The 17,719-nt window shown below is 42.1% G+C and overlaps 1 protein-coding gene across 1 annotated transcript in view; it reads right to left on the bottom strand.

Moving 5' to 3' along the window:
* Positions 1 to 14,573, bottom strand: part of ARAP3 (ArfGAP with RhoGAP domain, ankyrin repeat and PH domain 3) — a 58,872-nt gene extending 44,299 nt beyond the window's left edge. Inside the window, exons 1-9 of the mRNA XM_089516171.1 lie at positions 14,469 to 14,573; positions 10,516 to 11,612; positions 7,990 to 8,051; positions 7,276 to 7,340; positions 5,699 to 5,775; positions 2,676 to 2,942; positions 1,135 to 1,204; positions 662 to 782; positions 210 to 400 (exon numbers count right to left, since the gene is read on the bottom strand). Coding sequence (XP_089372297.1) covers positions 210 to 400; positions 662 to 782; positions 1,135 to 1,204; positions 2,676 to 2,942; positions 5,699 to 5,775; positions 7,276 to 7,340; positions 7,990 to 8,051; positions 10,516 to 11,570 — 1,908 coding nt within the window. The 5' untranslated portion in view covers positions 11,571 to 11,612; positions 14,469 to 14,573. The remainder of the gene's footprint in view (positions 1 to 209; positions 401 to 661; positions 783 to 1,134; positions 1,205 to 2,675; positions 2,943 to 5,698; positions 5,776 to 7,275; positions 7,341 to 7,989; positions 8,052 to 10,515; positions 11,613 to 14,468) is intronic.
* Positions 14,574 to 17,719: the final 3,146 nt, after the last annotated feature.

Raw genomic sequence — 17,719 nt, 5'->3', positions numbered from 1 at the left:
ACTGTAAATGGTCAGGGTGATTTCAGGCCAGTGGTGGGCATATAAAAAAGAAAGAAAACAAGTATGAAAAAAAAGACATTTTCTTCCAGCTTTTCAAATCTGAAAAGTAGGAGAAACACAGGGCTCATGACTCCTCTTTCATAGGGTATAGCATCAGGTGTGCATTCCTGAGGAGGGAGAAAGAACTGCTGAAAGGCTTTGGCATTCACCTGCTCACTTTTGTACAGCCACATCTCTGCCAGGATAAGCACCACAAAGAGCTTGGACTTGTAGCCCTTCATTTCCAAGTAGCCAAACTTCTGAAAACGGCTGTTACTGCTGCTGAGGCATGGCTGGGAACAAAGCAGCCGTTGCTCAGTCACCTTCTGCTGCAGGGTGTTGCACCATTCATCTCGCTGGGCTGCCGGGAGCAATAGTAAAAGGTGAGAGGGCTGCAGGACACTTCAGAAAATTATTTCTGACCAGAGCTGGCAGAAACATTATGTGTAGACCCTCAAGGAAAAGTGATTTCCCTGAACTTTCCCACCTTTGCAAACAAAGAATATGGCACAAAGTGAATAGGAAAAAAAGAGAGAATAATGAATGAGGGAAGAAAGAATGGTGCTGCAGGCCAAAAGAGTGAAGAGGGAGGGATTGATTGATTCAGGATGGGATTTCTCACCCTCATTTTCAGTTCGGAAGACAAAGATCCTGTGCTTAGTGACGACCTGGAATTTGTTGTCCTTGGTGGAACGCACCATGTCAATGATGGAGAGAGGAATCATTCCTTTAGGATATGGCTCCTGAAGGAAGCCAAGCAAGCAATGGGTTTAGCTTTGATGTTTCCACACTGAACTTTGAGACTGACTGAACTGATAATCTAGTTTTACCTCTTTTTTCTTGGGGGTGAGGTGACAAAAAACTCTCAGAAATACACAGAGGCAGCAAAGGTTCATGCACTCAAGCCATGTTTGCAGGCCCAAAGCTGAGGATCTACTTTCTATTGTCATGCCTTGTCTCCCCACTAGGCAGTCCCCCCCCCCTTTTTTTTAAAAACTTAATCCACTTTCCTAGTTCCCTTTCTTCTCTCTGGGCCACAAATCTCTTTAGCCTCCCCAAACATGCAGTGTTTAGTAAGAAGAATTCTGTTCTCACCTTCTCGTTGTTAAAATACATGATGTTTTTTCCATCGAATCTAACAAAGCGTCGCTGGAAGACATAATTCCTATCAAGAACGAAAGGAGAGCCCATTGAGTTCATATTCTGCAACCCAAAAATTCCTCTGCATAGAAAGCACTTGTGGAAGGACAGCTGAGGAACAAATCCAGTTCTGACACCAGGAGGATCCAGTCCTGGAAACTATCTCTAAGGCTCATCATCACCTGCATGGCAGGGGGTTGGACTGGATGGCCCTTGTGGTCTCTTCCAACTCTACGATTCTATGATTCTATGATTCATCAGAACAGTTTCAAGCCTTGAACAGAGTGTCTTGCAGGTAGGGATGAGTGAGAGTAAATTTGATTTTGATTTGAATTTAACATAATTCAGAAAATGTGGATGTAAGAAAGCAAAACTGTTACAGTATGAGCACCTATGTACGTGTTACGCAGAAACATATATAATGATCACTCTTCCTAGGCAAAGTTGACAGTAATTTGATGGAAAGCATGGGGGGGGGGGGCAGTAGACAGGGAAAATACCCTAGCTCTTCTAGTTTCTCCATTCCAGATGGCCTCCTCTTCTTGGAATAAATGTTGGGGCAGGGTGTGTATGTGTTCATTACATACATTCACATAGGAAGGAAAGCCCATCTTTAAATGTATATTTTTTTCTATTTTCTACATATAACCAAAATATTATCAGAAAGAATAAATGGCCTATGTTTCTAACACCTGCCTGGAATTTGCTCCTACTAATCATTCTACTAACACTTTAGTGAATCAATTTAATGATTAAAGTGTGCAACCACACTCTGATTATCAGCAGCGTGCAATTCTTTCACAGAGGGACCACAGCCTACTCTTGAAGTGGGAAGAGTGTCAGACCTGAAATCCCAGCTTCTAGGCAAGTGTGACCCTCATAATTTCTCCTTTTAAGAATAAAGCAGGACTGTTTCATTGATCAAGTGCTAAAACAAAAGTATCAACTTTCTGCTGCTGTCCCTGTTTCAGTCTTTGGACAATATTGTACCATACTACACCATTATAGTGCCATTATTCAACTTCTACTGCAGTGCAGCCACCTGTGCCATTCTGGGGTTTGTAGTTTGTTGTTTTAGATTTGTGCACCATTTGATAGGCTTTTGATTCTTATTTTATTTTGATTTTTATCATGTAAAGCGCTGTGCAAAGCCTACAGCACTCTATAAATAAATGTTAACAACAGCAATACCAAGGAGCTCTTTGACCGAGAAGTCTAAATGCCCTTCCATAAACTGCAAATCCTAGGGGTCCATAGGAAGCAGACATAGCAGTATATGTGGATTAATAACGCTATAACAATGTAGTGCGGTATGGTCCTTTGTAGTGAGTGGTTTTACCTTGTCTGATTTCCTCTATTTTAATTGATACTTTAATGGTGTGAATTGCTTTGAGCAAAAGGTCAATACATGATTGCTAAGTGAACAAATTATTCATTTTTACTTAGGGCCCAACCATGTTCCTCTGTACTCTACTCCCTACTAGCTAGTCACCTACCCCTGTGGGGAGAGCTTGTCTAACCAGCCGTTGAGCACAGTGGATGGCCGCTCTGACAGTGAGGTATAGCTGGCATAGGGGGAGATGGTCAAGTCATCTAAAATCTCATCTGGATACAGGTGGTTGGAGAGTCTGAATGGAGAGCCTTGACCCCACGGAGCCTCCACTGTAGAATAGCCCTCATTCTCATTCTGGTCAATGCAGCTGTTGAGGGCAGTCTCCTTCTTAGCAGATTGGCTCTTGTCTTCTGTTCTGGAGCTCCTGCTCCTGAAATAATGGGTGACAGGGGTGTTTAGTGAGGCAAAATGAGCCCAACAAAAACCAAACAAATCAGTCTTTCTTCCACTGAAGCAGGGAGTCACCCATCCTTCTGGATAGCAAGAGTGTCTCCTAGTAAAACAGCCATTTTCACACCTTTTTCTCTTCAAAATACCCTTTACATGGATGATAGGAAGAGAAAAAAGGACCATGAATAGAATTGTAGGTGTCCCCCCCCCCCCCGCCCTCCAGCATAAGGCTTTGTCTCTTGCTTCCTTTAAATTCTTCATTTTACCACATCACTCCCTTTCCATACCAATCGGGCAGCAATGGTTGATGCTGCAATTCCCTTTTTGCCTCTATGGCATTGGCTGCATGCAGACTTACAGGGATAACATTAAAAATAGTCTCCAGGAGGTACAGTGGTTTTTCCTAGGAAAGGCCTTTTCTTAAAATGGGAAGTAATTTGGAAGTGATTTTCAAAGAAACAAAACAAAACAAAACACAATATAATTTCCTGTTTTTTTAAGTAAGCTTCTCCTGGGCATAAAATGATGGGGTCAGTGATAAAACATGGCAGCATGTGGAAGCAAAACTTTTTTTGATTTTTGGGATGTGGATGTGGGTGTGAGAGTGGCTCTCCAAGGTCACCTAGGGGGGCTAATATGGTCTCCTAGCCACCAACAATTGCCCATCTAAGAGGTCTTTCAGATTGGTTTAAAGAACTTGTGCACATCCTTAAGCTTTGGCGATCGTTTTAACTTGTGTGTATGTTCATTCCAATCTTTTTGGATGCTGTATATACTGATTTATTGAATATGCTCTAAAGCTCTTCCAAAGGTTTTTAAAAATGTATGTGTGGTTTGATGCAGTAACCCTATGATCAGAAGGACAAATTCTATCTTCTCTCACTTTTTCTTCTTACAATTATAGGCCCTTATTGCACCAAAGCAACATGACAACATGTTGACTGCATGGTTCACTTCCCCTCTCCTGCATGATGTTGTTACTGTTGGGTGGTTGAACTGTACAGTGAACTGTACTATGGTGACTGTAGTAAAAGAGTCTTTTTATTCACATGAAAAATTTGTTAATGACTTCCCTCATCACTGCTGTTCTGTATGATTTGCAGTGTGAAAAGTTCATGCTTTCCTGCCAGTTTTGTTGGGAGATCCAGTCCCCTTCCAGCTTTGTAAAGTCCTCTTCTGTCCCTGCAGTGCTTCTCTCTCTCTCTCTCTTCACACACACACACACACACAGTCTCTCCCACACACCAGAGAGACAGACTGTCTCACTCACTCAAACACACAGACATACAAACACACCCCTTCCTTCGTTTTTCTCTCTCTCCTCCTCTGGCTCCTTCCCAAAGCAGCCATTCCTTGGGAACTGAGCAGTGGAGAGGGAGGTAGAGTAGAAATGGGGAAGGCAGGAAATTGCAGTGTGATGAGTTTTGGACATTAACAGTGCTTTAATTCTGGTTTGGGACTGAAGGTGTGGGAGGTAAGAATGCCATCCCGCTTTTTTAATGCCATGGAATTACAGTGGAAGAGTGTCCCATGTGATAAGGCTCATAGTGTTATAGTACACAACTGTCATTTTATTGCTACACTATAACTCCAAAAAAATGATCACAGCGTGGGTTGAAATGTTTTAAAAGCAGGTGTTATCGCACATCTCCGTGCCCAGTCTGGAGGCATCTCGAACCCAATCTTGGCATCCCGTACCCAATTCGGACCTTCCCGTTCTTTGCAAAGTACAGGACTGGACACAGACGTGTGTGATAACACCACTTTTTAGAAAGTTTCAGCCCTCACCGAGGTTGGGAGAAAAGGCAGTGTGATAATCTTCTAAAAAGTTGGTTTTTGAAAAAACAAAAAGGAGAGAAAGGCAAAGATTAGACTTTTGATTCCTGCTACCTCTGGGAATTAAAAAGTAACCTGCTTGGGTTCTGGAATAAACTATTGCATCTGGTATTGAGAATTGCTTGAAAATTGTATGAGAGACCAGAAACATTGTTTAGATTTTTTTTAAATGAAGACCTATAGCAACAAATACCACAACTTCCAGCAATATTCTTACCCTATTTGGAGGAGCTCTAAGTTTTATATGAAAGACAGGCAACTGCCAGGAGTGCTGAACTGTACCATCACCTCACTCTGCCTTTGTGAGCAGCATCTTTGTGACCTATTATTGTTGCTGTGTGACTTCAAGTTATTTCCAACTTATGTCAACGCTAAGGTGAACTTATCATGGTGTTTTCTGGGGCTGGGAGCAGGGTGACCAGATGTTATAACTGCAAAGGAGGGCAACGCGCCGCAAAATATCAAACATTCAAGAAAAACGTAGGACATTACAAAATAAAAGCTAAAATTACTAATATAAATGTAAATCCATGCTTCTTGGTCATGTTCAAAATGGAGGACATTTTGAAATTACTCCTGGACATAAAGTTGAAATGTAGGACATATCCTGGAAAAGAAGGATGCCTGGTTTTCCTGGCTGAGAGTATATGACTCACCCAAGGTCACCAAGTGGGTTTCCATGGCTGAACTGGGAATCAAACACTGATCTCCTCGGTGTGGAAAGGAGTGAATCGTAATCCAATGCTCAAAGCAGTACATCACACTGTCTTTCTTATAGCAAGGATATAAACTGCCTTCTCAGTTTTTGCTCTTCAAAGTCCCTGCTCCTATTCAGCCACATTTCTCTTTTGTGTATTACAGAAAAGAAGCAAAGATGGAAGAGTAATTACAACCACTTACGTAGGTGCTCCTTCTCTCTGGTTTGATGCACATTCTGGCACCTCTTCATATTCCTGACATTCAAGGGAAGCTGCACTCTGAAAGAATGTTAACAGAATGCTTAGAAGCTGAAGCATTCACTGTTTTCACGTGGCCAGCAAATAAACAAGCTACAGCACTCTAGGCGTAGTGCACTAATGGATGCTGATTAAATTGCTTTGCTGGAGTCCACTTAGTCTAGCTTTATGTTTCCAAAAGCAACTGGGAAAATGTCTCCACAATTCATGAACAGGGTGTGACAGTCTTGGCCATGGCCAGCAACAGCAGTAGTAACAGCAATAACAATCTAGTAACTGCTAAAGTTTAATTTCCTTTATTCATTGCCCCAAATAGGACTAGCTTTACAAAAGAGATGGACAGGAACCAGGGGTTAAGGCTATACTTAGACCTCCACAGGATCCTGAAAGGCTGCACCTTCCATTGTCACTCTCTCTGCCTCACCTTCCAAAATGTGGAGGGCTGAATTATTTTTGCCCCCAACAGGAAATTAAATGTACTTATTCAGTTTCTATTTGAAGTAAGGCCTGTGTGAGCCCAAAAGTTGGGGTGGTAAAAATCCCCCAAAATGTGGTCAACAGATAACAGGAGTCCCTCCAGAGGCTTGGGGAAGATACTGGCCATTTGGGGGCAAAAATTACCCCCCCCCTCATTTTTGTTTGTGTGAAGCAATGTAAGGATCCTTGAGGGCCACATATATGATCTTGGGGGCTCTATGTGGCCTGCGGATGTACTCCCCCTATTTTATAATTAGGCAGAGTGAGGTAGTTTCCTCAGGAAGCAGATTGTGAAATATCATGAAAGGCCAGAAAATTGTTATCTGCTACTGCCGTGAAAGGCTTGTCAGGTTTCCCAGCACAAGTGCCAAAATAACTGGGCTGGCTTTAGATCCTCCATACCTAAATTAAGGAGCTTATTGCTTGGGCAAATAAGCTGGTTTACCTCTTCCAGCTTCAATTCTGGATCCGGGACGCCTCCAGATGTTATCATAGCTAAATCACCAACCATCTAGGCTGGATGCTGCCACCTGGATGCACCCTGGTTCAGTGCTTTTTTAAAGTCAGGGGGCTTCAGACTAAAAAAAATAGCCAGCTGAGTGAGGCTTTGACCTGGGATACATCCAGGCGGCAGCATCCCCCCTAGATTTGGTGGTGATTTAGCTATGATAACATGCAGGGGCATCCCGGATCCAGAATTGAAGCCAGAAGAGCTAAGACAGCTTATTTACCCAAGTGATAAGCTGCTTAGGTGAGTGGGGGATACCATTTCCTGCTCCTCCTCCAGCACTGAAGGCCCCAGCCCCTAAATAATGAAATGACACTTTCCATGTGCAATCACAATAATACCAAGATCTCTTTCTGCGTGATGGTCACAGCTTCTTGAAACACCACAGACTAATCTGTGGTTAGGATTTGCTTTGTTTATTTACTTCTTTTTGTTTATACACAAGCTCTTTGAGTGACTCAAAAACTTTGGAGAGTTGATCTGCTTGAGAGAAAGGAAGCAACATAGGGGAAAAAAATGGTGCCCACCATTCTCACCTGAGAAGACCAAAAGTGTCCAAACATGCTCTCACAATAGGGGCTGATGGACTCTTCAACTGGACCTGAATATAACCCAGAGATGAAAAGATAGTAAGAAGCACTAAAGTGACACAGGCTTCTTGGTAAAAATGAAAACTGCTGGAGATCTAACCTTTGGTCTCCTGAGTCTTATCTGTTCAAACTGTGGGAAGGCCCCCAAACAACTTTTGTTGTATAGTGGCATTATTAACAACACTGAATTCCTACAATATTTCGGTCCCACACTTGTCCATGAAGTATAACCATGCTGTACAGGGAGGTTTATAGTGGGCTCTCCTGGGAGATGTATCTTGCCCAGCCAGAAGCTTACAAATTTGGAAATCCATAAAAGCTTGAAATCGCTCTACTTTCATGTATTTATTCCCCATACCCATCATATGCTAAATTTAATATCACACCAGATCAGATCTTGTGAGGGAGGGGGAATCATTTTTGGATTATATACCTAGAATCCTCCCATGCAGCACAGTGGCCATGTTGGTGGGTTTGTTTTTGTTTTTTTGGTAGATGTAGTCCAAAATGTAATTCTTCCAAGCTCTTTACTGGCTATTCCTGCACTGGAAGCATAGCACCTTTGCCTTCCCCAGCTCCTACAACAACATCAAATAAAAGGTCTGTTTCCTTCTGTCCCACCCTATTAGCATCCAAGATACCTGCAGCCTTCTCTCTTACCTGAACTGCTGGCTGATCCTTGTGGTGTGTGGTCTAGATCCTGGCAGAGCTGTCCCTTGGAGCTGCAAGAATAAAGAGAGAAAATTCCAAAGGGGTGGCATATTATAGGTATCTTTTTAACTTTGCCTAAATTTTGGAAACCACATATTCTTGAAACCACTAACCATGCTGTTTCTCCTTTTCCTTCTCATGCTAAACCTTGGAGAAGTAGCTGTACCTCATATTCAGAAATTGTCACACATACCATCTCCTCATTTGCACCTATACATATAAATTAGCATATGCAAATATTATGAAAATGTATGTGCTCTTTTTTTCTTCTTCGTTGGAGATACATTTCCTTTTTTTCTGGTCAATTATAGGCTGCTCAAAGGACAAAACAAAAATTCAAAATAAAGTACATTGATAAAAATCATTTGAGCAAATGTGAATATATTAGGTCTGGCATTTTTCTCTATTTGTGAACTTCTAACTACAGATAGAATTAGAAGACATAGCCATGTTAGTCTATAGAATCAGGATGTAGAGAGATCTTGTAGCACCTTTGAGACCAACTGAAAGAAAGAAGTTGGCAGCATGAGCTTTGATAGATTTCAGTCTACATCCTCAGATGCATTCCTCCAGATGCATTTGAGGAAGTAGACTTAAGTCTATGAAAGTTCATGCTTCCAACTTCTTTTTTTCAGTCAGTCTCAACTACAGACAATTGGCTTTACTCAAAACAGCTCAGACAGCTCAGTAGGAATTCCTTTTAATTTGTAGCTGTCCCATTCCAAAGTACAGTATCCGAATTATTGGGATGGGGCATGGCCCTGTGGGGATATACTCCCTAAAATACTACAATTAGGTATGGGGGAAATGGTTCAAATTAATATTTTAGAAAATATATCTATCTGATCCATGGTCCAGTCTATTAATAAAAGTGTTCTTCTTTCAGTTTCTCATCATTGGCAGAGAACCACAAGCACTACATTCTTCCCTTCTTCTTTTCTTTTCAATTTATATACCGTCCAATTAAAAACATTGTATGTACAGCGCTGTGTAAATTTACAGCGCTTTATAAATAAAGGTTAATAATAATAATAATAATAATAATAATAATAATAATATACAGAATACACACATCTAAACATTAGCATCTTTTAAGCAAATGCACACAAATATGCTTGGTCAATGGGAAATATTCATGCAAGATGTATACGTTAGGAAAATATATTAAGACAGTGTGCTAAAATGCACATGAATTGCCAGGCAGAAAGGCAAAATAGTTTTGTAAGCAGACATGAGAGACAGAGGAAAATGTAAGTAGGATTCAGAGAAAGGCAATGAAACAGAGTGTCTTCAACCACCCTTTTTAGAAGCAATCTAGCTTTACCACCTCAGGCTCTCAGGCCTCTTGCACTGTTAACATGTAAGCAGAAATTCTATTCCTGTGTGACCCTGCTTCCTAGAACTTCCCAACCATGATTTTTTCTGACAATGGGGCCAAATGAGACAGAGAGACACCTCTTGCCCTTGGAATGCAAAGTATTGCAGGTTCCATGCTATTCTACTGCCAAACTTACCAGGAATAGGCGAGACTGCTTATTCTTGCACATTTTACAGCATTTGTGGAATGCTGAGCATTAATAATGCAAATGGTATCCTCAGGGTATGTAAAGGCCTTTATTATGGCCCATGTGAACCCACCCCCCCATAGGTCTCTTGACCTTTTGCCATTGAATGCCTCCTCCAGCTCCATAGAGATTGCTGCAAGCAAAAAGGAAAGAGTGATCTGTATCAGAATTGCTGGGGGAGAATTTTTTTTTTATTTCCTTGTTGGGAGATAAGAAGAAATGACAGCTTTCTTTTCAGTAAGGAAGGAGAACCACATGGATGTGTGAATACATTATGCCTGTACGTAAAACCATGCTGATTTTATAAAGTGCAACTCCTGGAGCCACAGCTTTTCTTCACCCTATCCTAAACCTATCAATGGAGCTTATCCCATGGCTTACTAAATCAGTTTACCTCTATTCGGTTTAAAGCTTAATTCAGGTGGCATCCAGCTGTTATCAGAAGGTTTTTGCTGCCAAATTTGCTGCCTGAATACATCCTGGGTGTATCCCCACTTCCGGGAGCACTCTGGTGGCCATTTTCTTAAGCCGGAAAACTCCTGGATCTGAAAAGAGCCGTGATGAACATTCCCGGAAGCGGGGATGCACCCAGGATGTATTCAGGTGGCAAATTTAGGGTCAAAAATAACTGATAACATTAAGATGCCACCCAAATTAAACTTTAAGATGGATAGAGGTAAATCGATTTGGTAAGCCATGGGATAAGCTCCTTTGAATCTGAAGCAATGGCTTTATGGTGTAACAGGAATCCATTCAGTAATTCTAAAGGAAGTGGGGTACATAACTTAACATGTAAATTATATGTGATTACTGTACCTAGACAACATCCTTTCATGTTCTATCCAAGCTCCCTCTAGGGGCTTCCTGAAAGATGGTACACTGTATTGTTAAAAAGAGTTCATATACTCACTTGGCCTCCTTCTCTATGGCCACAATCCCATTTTGCATGGCTGCTCTGGAAGGCTGTGTACTAGGCTGGTGCCTTGGAGAGTCCTTTACATCCCCATTTTTGGTTGGTGCTGACAACAGTACAGCAACATCTGGCACAATCTCTTTCCTATTCTCTGGAAAGGTAGAGTTGGTAAGGGCAGGAGAAAGTGACAAGGGCTCTCTCTGTACTTTAGAAGCAGTTGAAAAGAACTGTGATGGACTGGTGTCTGAAGGCTGGCTCTGACAGGTGGAATATGGAGGGATGGGGGGAAAAGAAGTTGCATCCACACTCTTGACCTCACTAGTCATTTGCAGAGCAGATCCTGAGTTATTCATTCTTTCCCCACATTGAGGTTGCAGAGTGACGCTTGGGACTTTACCTCCCATCCCTGCCTGGGGCTCTGTTGTAATCTCAAGACTTTCAGCATTTGTGGCATATTTACCGGGAACAAACGCTTCCGGACTAATAAATGTTCCTAAAGTTTGTTCAAATAAAGAAGTGGGTTTACCAACAGGTGCAGATATCTGTGGTGGCAACAACGAGGCCTGCTCTGGCTTGGCTGTGTGGTGTGTATGAGGGAACACAGTTCTGGGTTTGGGTATTGGCTTGGCCATTGGAGAAGCTGGTTTCTTATTTGATAATGGCTGTTGGCTCTGATCTGTTGAGTCTTGCCGAATCCCAGGGCCAGAAACAGATTCTGCCATGACTTCTTTATTTGTGACAACATCATCCTTTTCTTCAACTTTAGGCCCATCCAGGGAATCTGAATATTTGCCAGATTTGTAGGGGGTATCTCCTGCCATGTGTCCACTTTTGTTCCCCACAAACAACCAGGTATGTTTTACTAAATTCAGAATCCTTTTGCAATGGCCAGTAGCAGTGATGCCAAGCTTTTGTAGGTCCTCTTTACTGAGAGAAATCACATCTCTCACTGAGCCATATCCATGCTGCTTGAAGGTATCTTGATATCTCTCCAGATGTATAACAGAAAGCCAGTCTGCAATGTCAGAGTCCACATGGCATTGTTGGTGCATGTCCCCTTGGCAGGGAAGGAAGGACCTTTATCAGTTTACCATCTGTGGGAAACAAAGAAAGCAGTAATAAGCATGGTAGAGAAAGGCATCAACAAAGCCTCTATAGTAGCAATGAGGGCAATGGGGAAGAGGTAGCTTCACCCAGAGTTCCTTACGCTGCATCATGACTTTCTATGCTTGTCTCCAGCTTGTAAAGATGAAAAGGATCTCATAGCCTCTATTTAAACCACCCTTCCTCTAGTCTAGCTTCTACTACTAGCATCCCATTCATGCAAGAAGCTGCTTAAACACACACACACACAGTACACACACACACACACACACACATCTAATTGTACTGCTCTCACATAGACACCTCTTTTCCCAGACTGAGAAGGCTGACAACAGAACTGAGGAAAGCACTTCCATTCTCACAAAGGCAAGCCCTGTGCTGTGTCCTGTCATCAAACTGATTTATCTGGATTATCTGCAATCTTTGCTGGACCAAGAAATAAGCTCCCACTCTTTCTGTTTCTTCTTGGGAGGTCAAGCTGGCCATTCGGAATCCCACCCTTCCCCTGTGAAGAAAAATACAGACCAAGTAATGCGTGCAATAACCACGTTGTAGCTAGAGTGAAATTCTCCCAGAGGAAGGAATTCTGATAGTCACCAAAATGGGGAGGGATTTGTGGCTGACAAGGCACTGCTGTAATCTGCCTTAGTGCACTGCTATGCTGGCTGAGGGCATGAGAGAGGTCAGCAAACTGTGAGTCACACACACAACGAGAACCTCCTGCATACAGCCAGCCCAGCCGGCAAGTAATGTAGCATCCAAGCTACTGGGCAGACTGAGGAATGAGGGTGGGTGGGTCCTCCTCACTCAGTACTGTTTTGCCAACAAAGCCCCTGCCTATTTTATGTTTCCCTCTCAAAAAAACTCTCTACAGGACTGCTGATAGATGGAGCCCAGTGGCTTTCGTTTATATACATTTGTTTTTATTTTTATTGAATCTGAGGTTGTCAGGTCTCCTGCTAAAGGCAGTCTAAGCTCCATCCTAATTAATAAATATCCTAACAACAACAACAACCCAATACTTAATTTCTTGTTTGCCTGTCTTTGGCTCCAAGACCTCCTTTTTGTTTTATCTTTCCCTGTTGATCAAACATCCTTGACAGACCAGCGATAAAGGCCGGCATCAGGGTGGAATGGGGGTGTGGTGTCTGCACAACACATAGACTGACCCCATGCTGGCATGATGCTGCACATCCTACCACATGGCAAGCAGTATCACAGCATTCCTCTGGTGTTGCGTCCAGATGACGCAGCGCCAAAGGAGCACTGAAATACCATGGCACCAGCAGCTATGGTGCCCTTCCTGTGGCGCAAATATGAGCCTCTTTTTGCGACTCCTTTTTGCACCATGGAAAGGCTAGATTGGGGCTGCGGCATGTAGTTGCCGTGGTCCCGATCTGGTGAGGAAAGAAGTGGCTGCAGGCTGCTTCTTAGGGGTGGTCTGTTCAGCCCCCAAGTCTGCTCCATTTAAGTTCTACCATAGTATATGGAAGGAACAAATACCTCAAACCATTACAGGCCTACCACATGATAATCTTGGCTACACTAGATGTGACAGGCAAATGGCAGTAACAAAAGCATAACGACCGCTTCTCTCTACTAAATATATTTTAGGACAGAGATGCAGGCAGACGGCATGGGAAAGGATACACAACATTTTCCTGCTATTTTTTGCTTCAAATTTCACAAATGCCCATATTGCAGGTTTCCAAATGTATTATTATTACTACTACCACCACCACTACTATTATTATTATGTTCTTTACAATACTTCTCTGAATATAAGATGCTGAGTGCAAATAATGGAGGATGACCATCAGCTTCATGTCTTGTTTGTGAACCTCTGATAAGCATCTGACTGAACTGAACAGGCCTTTCTCTAACCAGCAATCAAGGCACTTCCTCTGTTCTAAAACAGACCTCCTCATTTCAGGTTTCCATGGTCTACTTTAAAGACACAGTAGACAATTGCTTTAATCAGTCAGTCTGTTTGCCTTCTGCCCATCCCTGTTTTCAGTCATATGGGGAAATATCTCACACAGAATGTGTACTTTTCATTTGCCTGGGTCATGTTCATACCTCAAAGCAGGGGTGGGAAGCCTGTGTGTGGCCACAGAACTTTTTCCCCCAGCTTTAGACCCTTCCTACATACCCTCCCCTGAAGCCCCTCACTAATTTTTCCTTTTCCCAAAAACATTTTCCCCTACTGGAAGATGCATGAGTGCTGATTTTGCCTTAAAACCAAGATAGATTAGCCCTATGCACCTTATTTTGCCTATACCCTTCCCAAGATGGTACAAAACCAGTTTAGACTTTAAAACCAGCTTAAACTTTCACATGCTCTAGCATTCAGATTTCACACCAATGTGTTGATGGTGGTGGCAAAGATAAAAGATAGTCCTTTAACACCATGTGGTCAAAGAGCTTCACATAACATTAGCTTGGTTGCAGCTTACAAACATGACATTAAGGGTAGGTCAGTAGGATTATCCCTGCAATGTCTCTCAGCTATACCTCCAGATCATCTCTGCAATGAGCCTCTGAAGCCCCATTCCCTCGTCGTCATCATCATCATCATCATCATCATCATCATCATCATCATCATCGTTTATTTATATAGCACCATAAATTTGCATGGCACTTTACAGGTTGCCTAGGACCACTTAGTAGAACCCTGGCAAGGAGAAGATGTTCCTTATTGCCCCTTAGCTATAACTTCAAATCATCTCCACAATGTCCCTTTGGTAGTCCCACCCCTGGAGTTAGGAAAGCTCTGAACATCTGATCAGTGCAGCTTCCAGGTTGCCTAAATCTATAGATATTAGTGTAATTTAGGCAATGCTTACCCTTGCTTACCCTCTTCACTCATGTTGGGAGCGAAACTCCAAGGCCAAAAGATAGCCACAGCAGTCTTGTTTGTTCAATAGCTGAGAATGTTGTTTCCCCATGAATCAAGCTGCTCCACTCTAAGCCATATGTGCTCCCTCTGCTGTTGCTTGGTCTTTTTTTTCCCAGTTCCTCCACTTCCTCCCATTGTTCAGCACAGGCTTCCTTCCTGTTGCTCTCTCCCACCCCAGAAACAGGAATTATTCAGCTTGGCACTATGAATGTATATATGTGCATGTGTCCATTGGTATTGTGTCTGCAAGTAGTTTGTTCATATAATATGCAGAGTGTGGGTGTGCATTTAGCAGGATATAAAAGACCCTCAGTAAACCTGTCCCTGGACTGTAATTTTTCAGATGGCAGATGAGAGTTCATATGACTGAGTGCCCTCCTGCATAAAGTCCCTGTGCAAAGAAAACTGGATGTCAGGGAGAAGAATTCTTCCCTAGCTTTGTGAGGCCTGAGAAAGCACATTGGTTTTATGTTCTGCAGTACAGAGATAGAAGATCACATGGATCAACATACACTATAGTACTAGAGAGTTTACAAATAAAGAAACGTGGGAAAGCTGAGTTTTGTGAACACTGTCACAGTGAATCCCTCAACCCAGCCAAAAGCCACATGCTTTGAGTCCTCCCAAGTGAAACTAAGCATAAGCAAAGATAACAGAAAAAGCAGAGCTTGTTGTTGTTCCAAATGGACTAATCCATCAAAAAGAAGGAGAACATAAGTAATGCACCCTGGGCTCCCCTTTACACCTACATGTCCTCCCCCACTTGACATAGTATATGAATAAAAATATCTTGTTTTTTAGTATGCATATTTTTATTCACACTTTTATATATATACAGTTGGCCCTTCTTATACGTGGATTTTTTATACACAGATTCAAGCATACACGGTTTGAAAATGTTCAAAAAAAGTATAAATTTCAAATATGAAATCTTGATTTTCCAATTTTTATAAGGGACACCATTTTGCTGTCATTATATTTAATGGGACTTGAGCATCCACAGATTTTGTTATCCATGGGGGATTTTGGAACCAAACCCCGGCGTATAACAAGGGTCCACTGAACTCATATTTTAACACTTCATAAGGCAATAGCATTGTTCAAATTATAACATTTTTATTTCAATAAATTCAATACACAACTTGACACAATGGGTATACTTAATGTGATGTATGCACTTGTTTCTGAGTGCAAAATTTACAAAAACAAGGAGTAATATTAGAAAGAGCGATATCAAGTCTTACATGATACTTATCCTTATCCGTTCCAAACCCCCTCCCCACGAAGGGAAATCCCATGTATGGTGGAGCCCCATTAAAAACAATGGGGCTCGTGCCATGGGCACGCACCCCATTACTTCTTCTGGGGCGCACCATGACTTCTGAAAGCTGCATATATCGAATCCACATATGACACGGGTGCACTGTAGTTGCCAGAGGTGGAAATTTAATTTTACAAAGGTTCGTACAGCGTGCTCTCGGCTTACGTGGGGGATCCGTTCTGCCCCCCGCGTAAGCCGAATTCCGCGCATGCTCAAGCCCCAATGAATAGGGTTCATGCATGCAGCGGTGCGGTGGTGCGGCAGTGCGCGCACGCCACGGGTACATGCCTCATTTATTCGAATGGGACACACTGCCCCTTGTGCCCCGCACACTCCCATGCGGCTCTACATATGCTCAAATCTGTGTATAGAGTACCCGCGTCATACGCGGTGTAGAGCACTGTACTTGCAAACAGCAGAAGCACTTTCATAACCTTTTCACTCAATGTTGGGTATTCTTGTTGAACACTAATCCAAAACTCTGGCAAGGTGTTTAAAATCCCCCTTTCTCCCACTGCTTGGGCACAGCTCTGTATTGCCTATGAAGAATGCTCAACCCTCCTCAAAATTCTCTGTCAATTTTGGAATTGACAAAATAAATTCTGCATTTGGTATGAATGACAAAAATTTGTCTGTATGTCAAAGGGGTTTAAAATCAGCCAGCTATTAACTTTACAAATTGACATGGATATTTATAATGAGATCTACACGTTCATTAACAACAGAATACACTCTAACAAAATCAGCTAGTGGCACAACAGCTAACTGCATAATTATATCCTAGTTTACACAGAAATCAGTCTTGGGCCTGTTACAGACTGCCAAAATAAAGCTGCTTCGGGTCTCTTTGGAGGTATGCTATTTAAATGATACATGGGTCCTTAGAGTCCGGAGGTCGCGCCAAAGCCACACTCCATTCCTAAGCACTGGAGTGCAGCTTTTGGTGCAGCTTCCAGATTCTTAGGGTGCATGCATCATTTAAACAGCATACCTCCAAAGAGACTCGAAGCAGCTTTATTTTGGCAGTCTGTAACAGGCCTTAGTGTTTTTGTGTTGTCAGTAGGCTCACTCCCTTGAAAACGTGTTTAGGATTACAGTCCGAGGCAAAAAAAACAAACCCTCTGCCACACCAATTAACCCAAAGGGACATGTGAAGTATTAATTGAATTAATGTTGCACCCACCCCTGCCTCCCATCTTCAGCAGAAAGGAATATAAAGTAGCAGTTAATACTAGTCAGAAAGTCAGACATTTCAGGCAAGTAATATGGAAATATTAGGACCTATGCTAATTTTTCTTCTCATAATTCTTCTGAGGAAAACTCTCCACAACTAAATTTGTGCAGGTCACAGTCTCACAAAACAAGGAATAATAAGACCTGTTTGGAAATGTGGTATAAAAGATTCCCCCTGTAAGATGAACACCTGGTGAAAATTCAAATCCAATTATTATGAAAGACTGCATATTTCTGCAGGAATCTATTCTGTACCTGTACTGTTTAATATGCAACCTTGATCTTATATACCTACATGTTTTCTCAGTACTGGTTAAAAGAGTGCTGTGTTTTTGTTAGTAACTCTGACTAAAGTCTGCATCCTTTTGATGTCAATTTGTGTATATCTACATTGTGTAATTATAGCACTTCAGTGCCATTTTAACTTCTATGCTTCCATCCTATGGAATTCTGAGAAGAGTGTTTTGAATATCATCATCATCATCATCATCATCATCATCATCATCATCATCATCTCTATCTCACTTTCCCCCCAAAATTAGGACTGTCTAAAAGCACAGTACAATTAAAAAATGTTAATAGCACAGTACTATTAAAAGTGCAGTACAATTAAAATAATTTTCAGCCAGAAATCGCTAATGCCT

Source organism: Sceloporus occidentalis, unplaced genomic scaffold (assembly GCF_023333645.1).
Source record: "Sceloporus occidentalis isolate IW3139 unplaced genomic scaffold, rSceOcc1.0.p SCAF_3, whole genome shotgun sequence".
Lineage (NCBI taxonomy): Eukaryota > Metazoa > Chordata > Lepidosauria > Squamata > Phrynosomatidae > Sceloporus > Sceloporus occidentalis.
Note: the sequence above shows the minus strand (reverse complement) of the source record. Positions and strands in the feature narration are given on the sequence as shown.